Below are 10054 nucleotides of genomic sequence, written 5' to 3' on the forward strand. Positions count from 1 at the left end.
CCCTGCATTTTTATTTATTTGAATAAATTAATTGACAGCAGTTACTGTATGTGTTCCTATCAGAAATATCATGCATATACCAGTATGCCTAATAGTTAGTATATCAGCCAAGAAATCCCGAAATATAGAAGACAAATGATAACATATACTGTGACAGATGCGAATGTTATAGTGGTTGTATAACAGATGCCATTTTCACATTTTCCCATACATTCAGCATAGTAAACAGTTTTTCTGCAACACATCCATCATGAATGTTTTACAAATAGCTTTCAGTCGGATGTAAAGTAATTGCAATTTGGATTATGTTTTAAACCAATCCACATAAGTACAAAAAAAGAGACAGAACTGTCACTAAAACGAACATGGGAGGTTGTTGCAAATGGAAAAGTAATTCTCCTTAGAGCTGAAGTTAAATCCGAGGCTGTTAGCAACAGTCATCAGTAAGATAAATTATGCTTCAATTTCGAATAATTTATTAAACAACAAAAGGGAAAGACATCTAATCTTTTGAGTAAAGTCCGGGATGCATTGAAATAGACCACCATCACCTGCAATAAAGACATCTTTGGGAAAATGATCAGATGGCGTCTTAATTCTCAATCAGTCACTTATTTTGACTAATACATTAAAGAAATGGAAGCGAAAAGGGACGGTGATTCATTGATACAGTGTTTTGTGTGTGTGTGTGTGTGTGTGTGTGTGTGTGTGTGTGTGTGTGTGTGTGTGTGTGTAGAGGAGGGGGCGATGGAGGTGGAGTATTAGAAGAAGGAGTATCTTTTTAAAATGATCTACACATCTTTGGGTATAAATAGAAGGCGATGCGTGTAAATGATCAGATAACGTTTCTCTCACAAGTATCTGGAAAGTTCGCGCCAGAGAAAAGGTGCAGGGCGATTAAATCTGTTTAACTTTTTTTTATAGACATTTTATATAGAGTTCTTTTCTAAAGCGCTAGGATTCTTAGTATATTTTTCTTCTCTGGGTAGAAATGGAAAGTTTGAAACTTTTGATGTTAGTGGTGGTGCTTTTTGCGCAAGTCTACTGCGCTGAAGAAACGTCGCCGAGTCACGAGCAAGAGAATTGGCTGGCAGATAACTGGCAGGTAAACTATTTTTCTAATTATTCTTTTGTTTGATTTCTCCTTGTCTGTCTGAGTAACCTACAGCTGAGTTATGGATTTGAGTAAGGGTTATACATCTAAGGTATCCCCAGCACAGTATTTCTTGTCAGATGGAAACAGTTCTGTTTGGGTATTTTGGTGGTGTAGTGTAGAATAGTTTTTTTTTTTTTTTTTACTGGTTCAAAAACGTGTTCTACTCACTACTAAACACATTATAATGAAGAAATAGCAAAAATGGTTTCATGTAGTACTTGCTTATTGTTAAACCACGGTTCAGCCTATAGCAACTAGAAATATATGCTTCAGATTCTCAATGCGTGCCAACATTTCAGCACCCTGGATAGCGCTTAGCGATTTGTCTGTTTACAAACTGAAGTGCTGTACCGCAAAATCTAAAATCAACCACAGCTGGATTTCTTCAGCTCCAGGGATCCCACGTGGATTGTTACAAACACTTATTGTTAGACATAATCACGTAATAAATGTATTCACTCCAGCGCAGTAAAATGCACTAAAATCTAGCTGTGGTTTACCACGGCTAAAAGCTGACAAAGCTTCGGTAGAGTAGAAAAGAAAAACAACGCGTTTTAGGTTGAGTTGAAATATTGTACCATTACTTGTTATCTTTTAGTCAGGCACAGAGAAGTCGTGATAGCTTTTACTTGACTAACTAAATAATAATTAATCGCAAGCTTTCAAGACCTCAAAGGTCTCTTCTTCAAGTGAAAGTAGGAGGTTGGTGTTTACATTCAAAGGTGGCATCAAAACTTATAAATAAACCATTTTGAGTAACAGATTAGCCAGCATTCTGGCTAATATCTTAGAAAGGGGTTTCAGTAAAATGAAACCATGGCCAATTGAAACTGTTGAAGTTGAGATTACAAAAAAAGTGTTTGTATTTGAAGTTTGTGTGACATCTTACAGACAACACATAGTTATATTGACGCCATACAATTCTTTTTACAAACATACACTAGGTTTTAACAGTTGTGTTCAATCTAGCCTAGGTCAAATGTTTGCTCGATGTTTTGGAAATGTAATAAATCACACCGGTGATAAACTGACAGAAATACACCTAATACGTGTATTTCAATGTTTTATTGTCTGTATTGCTTCAGGAAGAACAACCGGAAAATAACCTTGCACAACAAGTTGCAGAACTTATTAAGAGGTCAAAATATCACCAGTTCTACGGACTTATGGGGAGACGCTCAGGTACTACAGGGATTATTATTATTATTATTATTATTATTATTATTATTATTATTATTATTATTATTATTCAATAATAATAGATATCTATAGTGTCAGCTAATTGACCTAGCACTAGATCTGTACTGTAATCTGTATAGTACACCCAACTGTGTTGGATATACCAGCATTGTTTTATTTATTTGTTTATTTTTTTCATTCATTCATTAAAATAAGGTTATCAAAATACTATTACACGTCTTAGAACTCTTCATTTACATTTTTTATTTTCAAATTATATTTCTTCAGATTGTACTAATTAAGTTTGCAGAGATAATTATTACTTGTGTCTTTCAACCTCTTCGTTTTCCTATTACAGAATTACAATCAATATCTATCGTTTGATGGTTTTTTAATGTATCCTTTTTTTCCTTTATCGCTTTGGCGAGTTCCTGAGCAGTTTTCAAATAAATAATAATATAATAAAAATACAGAACGACTGCTATCTGATGCACTTGAACACCACTTGTACGGTCTGAACAGCATCTGTGTAAATTGCAGTATATTAAACACAGAGCTACTGTATATGTTACATTAACATAGTTTAAGGTTAACAGGCATCCAGACTGAAAAGGTACACAAGCACACAATGAACAAAATGCTTCACATTATCAATTTGTCAAGTTTATTTCACCGTTTGAGAACTGGAGTATGTAATTGATAACTCTACCTCGTTCGGTTTGTTCAATATCTGAGGTCTGCAAGGTTGAAAAATATTTGAAGACAACATTAGGAGACAACCAAGTAAAAGCTTTGATGCTGATTTTCACTTTTCTAACCTTTCTAGGTGCTCCACAGACTGTGCCAATGGGTTACAAAAGTAAGTATTGTATTCTTAATTTTTAAGAATAAATGAATGAAGAAAAATGTGTAGATCATTCAGGTATATTTCCTATAAATGTTTTATTTTTTCTTCACTGTTTCTATAATGCAGCAGCCTTCAACACCAGCATAAGATACTTGGAAATGTAATGGTATTGTTTTGTCAGCACATTATAGCTGTCCACTTCCATTTAATACAGATAAGGGATAAGAAGATATGGCTAAAATGACTTTCCCTTTAAAATAATGTTGTAAGTCACTTTTGATTTTAACATAGCATATACTGACACCCGGTGGTTTGTATACTGTTTTTTTCTGTGCCCACTGTAAACTTTTTAAGGAATGTTTCCTACCACTGTCAGCTCAAGTTGTTTTGATATTTTCAAAGGGGTTCTGAACTTTCTATATATAAAACTGACATGATCTGTTCATTTTCCAACAGGACATAAAGGAGAGATGTTTGTAGGTCTGATGGGCAGGAGATCGTCCAGTGGAGGTATGAACATGTAATAATTGATTTATGTGCAGTCTAAAGGGTGATTACCCCATTTAAAAAAAAAAAAAAAAAGTTAATCTTGATATAAAATTATCTTTGCAGGGGGTAGCAATATATTGTAACTTGAATGATGTGAAAACTAAGCATTATAAAATGTAGTTACATAGTCATGTTGCTGTAGAAAAAGAAAAGAATTTATTGAGCAATAATGATTAACCATATAACATTACACCATTCTCCACAGTACAGTTTTGGGTGGAGTTACTATTGCACACAATAGGCTACAGCTAATATATGCATCTTTGTCATGAGATGCTATTCCACATGTACTGTCTTGCTGCACATCCTGATAGTTGAATTTTACATAGCACTGCCACGTGTGACTTGGTTTTTACATCAATTTTGTGTTTGCATCCTTTGTCGGAGAATGCATGTTACTAACATAACTTGGTTAACATGCAAATGATTTCTGAACCTCTGTGGTTACTAAGGTTTTTATTTGTTTAAATAATAATATTTCTTTACAGTAGGAGTAATGCTTGATGTCAGTAAAGAAACAGTGCCCCTAGTGTAAGAGTGGTGACATTGTTCAAATGTCATTGTACAAGCTTAAGGTCTAGACTAGGACCAAGAATTTGTGTTGTCTCACCTTAAATGTATTCTAGGCTACAAAAATAGTGCATGGATTATAACTGATATCACAGCATCAATTTTAAGTGATACAAAGACTTCAGTTGTTATAAATACATATTTTGTGTAACTTATTGGTTTATTTTGCTTTTTTCTTTAGAATTATCAGACCAATGGGACAGACCTCAATATTATGCGAGAAGACGCAAATAGATTCTAAATATCATTTAAACAAACCTCTCCTTGTCTGCCTCCTCTTCCTCCCTCTTTGTTCTTCATAGCTAGTAGGCCAATCTTTACAAAGCATAAATTAACACCAGTAGGCTTGAAAAACCTGTCTGAAACATCAAACAAACCTTTACTGAAACATAAACTCAGAAAGAAATGCACACTGTAACTGAGCATTTAATCACTGGCTTCATCAGCCACCCAAAATCAGACAACTGCTTTAGGAAATATAGGGTGACCCAGCAGTAAGCTATAGATGATGCATTTAGCTTTGAATGATTGATCTTTGGTTAAACCTTGCTAATTTTCTTCCCTGATATAGGTGAAACAGGACATTTATTGAGAATAGGAGTTGGAACATAGTAATACCTATGATGAATTCAAGTAATCCAGCCACATGTCTATCTAAACTAGAACATCTAACTAATCTAATACCACCATTCAGTTTTAATCAGTACATCGACATTTTTAAGGAGTCTTTATTTTATGTGTTTTTTTTTTTATTATTTTTATAAAGGTTAAATCAGGAAAAAAATTAACTTAGGCTAATAAAACCTCTTAAAAGGTCTCACAAATGACACAATCAATTAATTATTTATTCAAAATGGGTTTTTGACTCCAGGGCAGGGCGACTGTAACCAGGTCTGTACTGAAATTCTGACAAGCTATTGGGCAACCCCTTTGCTCTTCTTCAAAACAGTACCACATGATTTAAAATGCACCAAATCAGAATCTTACACCTGCATTCATAATATATTATTTTTGCAGTATTTTATTGGTCATTTCTAAATGTAGAACCAACATTGAGACACATTATATGTATCTATGTTGTTTGCTTTCAAGTGATTTTGCATTTTAAATAAATTTATTAAGCTAACTTGCCCTTTTTGCTTCCCTGCTATGCCTTTAGAATGTAAAAAAAAATACATATCGGCTTTTATTTTGAATCCAGTTTGAATGCAAGCAAAACCTTAGTATTCTGAATAAATGTTTTTAGAATCCTTTAAATTTCAAATTGGGAATGGCGGCATTTAGCACTAGCCAGGGCAGGGAGTTGTTTAAAAAAAAAAAAAAAAAAAAAGGACTTTGTTGTCCATTGGTTTGTAAACAATGGACTCAATTTTCCCTTCAATGCAAAAGAAATACAGTGACTAAGATGAGCTAGAATAGCTTTGACTACCGCATGTACTTCAATGCCATTAAATGAGCATATGATGATATTACACCACATATTTAAGTAAAGGTCAAGGGTGTTTCTGAAGGATAACCTTTTTGATCTCCCTATATATATATATATATATATATATATATATATATATATATATATATATATATATATATATATATATATATATATATATATATAAATATATATAAAATACACACACACTTGTGTCTTAATGTATTTCCTGTGTTTGTGCTACCCTTGTTGAGGAGAATGGATACCAACCAAACTTTTATTTCTTTGTAACTACACAAATAGTAGCGTCTTTACAATTACTTTATAAGATATACTTGAAAGTAGATGTTGCTTTGAATTAAACAAATATATATATGGTTGTAATAAAATGAATGTAATATGTAATAAAGTGTCTTGTACAACTTACATTAAGTCTTTTCATTGCTGTTTCTAAGATCATCTCAGTCCGAGTTTAAAATAAACAAGAGACAGACAATGTTACAGGAGTTACCAAACCAGTAAGTATACCGGAGTACATTTCAAGTTCTGAGCTGATGGGAAATAATTAAAGCAACGCTCATTGACAGTAGTAAATCTGATTCGTCTTACCTGGTATTGGAAAATAACTAATTGAGTCTCATCACTGTATCATCACCCCAATCTCAAACTTGTAGAAAGTGAAAAAAATGACAATATAATAACCAAAACAATTTCATTATACCCCATGATTACGTGTATGCCATACAATTAGATATTTATGAATGCCACGTCTCTTCCTTTTCTTTAATTCCTAGTATCTCACTGCCCTTAGATTGCATACTTAATGCTTTTTATCTACAGGCACAAGGATAAGTGTTTTGGATACCGTATGTTATCCAGGAATACTTGTAATTGAAACTGTCACAGATGGGAACAGAGTGAAACGCTTAGAAGCAGAATTAAGTAGTCCTTCACAGCAGCTCAGAAAAGTATGTATCCCAGTGAAAAGGACTGATTGATACATGCAAGGCACTGATGGGGGGGAAAAGCAGCATTTATTTCAAATCGCTCTAAGCAGACAATGAAAGAGTGCTATGGATGCAGCTTAGAAACCAAGGCACAAAAACTTTCAAAGTTGCTTTTCACAAAAAGATGGTTGAATGAAGAATAGGGTATTATCAAGGATTTGTAAATTCGCATTCTGCTGAATGCTGCTAGAAAATGCATTTTATATAATCTGAGTCAAGAAGACCCACCTAATGTTTGTTTGGCATAAAATGCTTATTGATATGATCTCATATAAGAGACTATTTAAGGGTTGGTTGTTTTTCTTTTTAATCTAGCATCCCTTTCTTGATTATTTGGGGTCTGATCTCTGATATTTTAATTCATGGATGTTGACAATTGAGACCCAAATGTATTTTTGCATATTGTAATATAACCCAGCTGAACAGCTGTATGTTTTAAGAAAATCTTTATAAAATATTCAGATTTCTATGGAAAAGTAAGAAAAGTCCATTGAGAAGAATGTACAATTTCAAGATACATTTGTCTCCAAGCTGGAATAAACCGCTGTCTGAATGAATATAAAACTCCCCTCTGACAGACCTTAAAACATGACTAAAATCCAAGGCATCATTGCATTTACTTGTATTCCTCCAATCCCTCTGTTCTGCTGAAACAAGTGTCTTCTCTTGTCCATCTCAACTCTGCCTCCTGGTGGATCTTTTCTATGCAATGTACAATTCAACATATCAAAAATAAAGATTTACATAATTATGGATGTTTAAATAAAAATGTATTCGGCTTAATTTAGTGTGTACTTATACTTGTGCAGCTATATTTAAACAAAATATATAAAGTAGTATTTACTATCCAACCTTGCCTCACTTACTTTCTTGATTGATCATATATTAAATATGTACTGTAGACTTAGCTATAGTGAAAAATTAAATGCCCCTACAGGGTGCAAGGCTTTGGGTATTATAGTCCTGTCGGTAACAGTAGTCTTCCCTTGAGTCAGTAAATTTCTACTATAGCCCTCCTGTTCAGTCCATATTTACTATATATAGTTCTGTTAATTGAACATTTGTCCTTTCTATTCCTTAAAGATATTATCTTCAAATAATGCTCATCCTTGTTAGAAACCTTTTTGGGTATTCCAGTCTTCAGTTTATCAATTACAGATGACATTTCTCCGTACTTATGCATTGGATACCACACCTTGAAAATCGAGTGATGCCAGCTATCTCACTCAATGTTTTTCCTTCTTTATGCAAGTCAAGGTTGTCATAATAGTAAATAAACACTAGTGAAGGCTTTGAGTAAATTGTTGATACTCATAATGCATCACAGAAGAAAAATGCAACATGTCTATAATGTTTGCACAGCAGTATGTGTGTGTGTGTGTGAAAGAGACAAGCACATAGCCAAAAAGCACTGCACTGTTCAAGGTAAGGTTAACTAAATTAGATGCGTGTCCTTTAATACTTACTTGTTTGAAATAAAAATTCTTCTGTGAATGTTTTTTTCAGTTTTTTCCCCCACAGCAGTAGCAAGTGTGGACAAAACGATTTAAAACAACTGTTCTGAGTGCAGTAACAAGGTTATTCATGCAGTAGGAATGAAAGACAGGTCAGAGAAAATCACTGTACAACACTTGTTTTATTTATGAGAAAGCAGGTGCAGCAGTTGATACATCACCTGAACATCACTGATACACAACAGTACCATGAACTTCCTCTCCGAGTGTGAATAGGTTTCAGCCTCAAATCCATCAATTCCCCCCACCTCCAATCTACACTGAACAACAATATAAACGCAACATGTAAAGTGTTGGTCCCATCTTTCATGAGCTGAAATAAAAGATCCCAGAAATTTTCCATACGCACAAAAAGCTTATTTCTCTCAAATTTTGTGCACAAATTCGTTTACCTCCGTTGTGAGCAATTCTCCTTTGCCAAGATAATCCATCCACCTGACAGGTGTGGCATATCAAGAAGCTGATTAAACAGCATGATCATTACACAGGTGCACCTTGTGCTGGGGACAATAAAAGGCCACTCTAAAATGTGCAGTTTTGTCACACAATACAATGCCACAGATGTCTCAAGTTTTGAGGGAGCGTGCAATTGGCATGCTGAATGCAGGAATGTCCACCAGGTGGGGTTATGGTATGGGCAGGCATAAGCTACAGACAACAAACACAATTGCATTTTATCGATGGCTATTTGAATGCAGAGATACCGCGACGAGATCCTGAGGCCCATTGTTGTGCCATACATCCACCGCCATCACCTCATGTTTCAGCATAATGCACGGCCCCATGTCGCAAGGATCTGTACACAATTCCTGGAAGCTGAAAATGTCCCAGTTCTTCCATGGCCTGCATACTCACCAGACATGTCACCATTGAGCATGTTGGGATGCTCTGGATCGACGTGTACGACAGCGTGTTCCAGTTCCCACCAATATCCAGCAACTTCACACAGCCATTGAAGAGGAGTGGGACAATATTTCAAAGGCCACAATCAACAGCCTGATCAACCTATGTGAAGGAGATGTGTCGCACAGCATGAGGCAAATGGTGGTCACACCAGATACTGACTGGTTTTCTGATCCACGCCCTTACCTTTTTTTTAAAAGGTATCTGTGACCAATAAATGCATATCTGTATTCCCAGTCATGTGAAATCCATAGACAAGGGCTTAACAAATTTATTTCAATTGACAGATTTCCTTATATGAACTGTAACTTCAGTAAAATCTTTGAAATTGTGGCATGTTGCATTTAGATTTTTGTTCAGTATAGATAAATATCCTATCTCTGTGTCCCACCTGGTACAAAGATAAGGCGCACTTTACAGAGAAGCCAAGCTGGAACATGTAGCTAACTTCAGCCACGTTTTAATAAGAAAGTATTAAGACACCATGTGACACAGATGTAAAAGCATACTACTCTATACCAGATTGCATTATTCAGGTCAGCAAACTTGGCTTATTTAAGGAGGTTTAAAATAGGAGAATCCCCCTCAAAATAAGTAATGAGAAAAATGTGTGTATATATATATATATATATATATATATATATATATATATATATATATATATATATATATATATATATATATATATATATAAAAATTCACACACACACACCACATACATACACAGAAGCCAAGGCGCAAATCTGACTTGTGAGGATGCTGGCACAGATTTTTAGTTCCTAAAGCAGTTTTACACACACCTAGGTATGTATTTATTATGCTGCATTGTCAACTTTTCTAGCTACTTAAACAGAATAGTTATCATTACTTTTTCTAAAGGATGTATTCTTTGCTGTATAT

At 34.4% G+C, this 10054-nt stretch overlaps 1 protein-coding gene across 1 annotated transcript; it reads left to right on the plus strand.

Annotated features, from left to right (window-relative positions):
* Positions 1–856: 856 nt before the first annotated feature.
* Positions 857–6097, plus strand: LOC121301809 (protachykinin-1). Its single transcript, XM_041231418.1, has 5 exons — positions 857–1105; positions 2242–2338; positions 3162–3194; positions 3639–3692; positions 4483–6097. The coding sequence occupies exons 1-5, from the start codon at positions 992–994 to the stop codon at positions 4533–4535; spliced, it is 351 nt and encodes a 116-aa protein (XP_041087352.1). The 5' UTR covers positions 857–991; the 3' UTR covers positions 4536–6097.
* Positions 6098–10054: the final 3957 nt, after the last annotated feature.

Source organism: Polyodon spathula, chromosome 28 (genome assembly GCF_017654505.1).
Source record: "Polyodon spathula isolate WHYD16114869_AA chromosome 28, ASM1765450v1, whole genome shotgun sequence".
Classification (NCBI taxonomy): Eukaryota; Metazoa; Chordata; class Actinopteri; order Acipenseriformes; family Polyodontidae; genus Polyodon; species Polyodon spathula.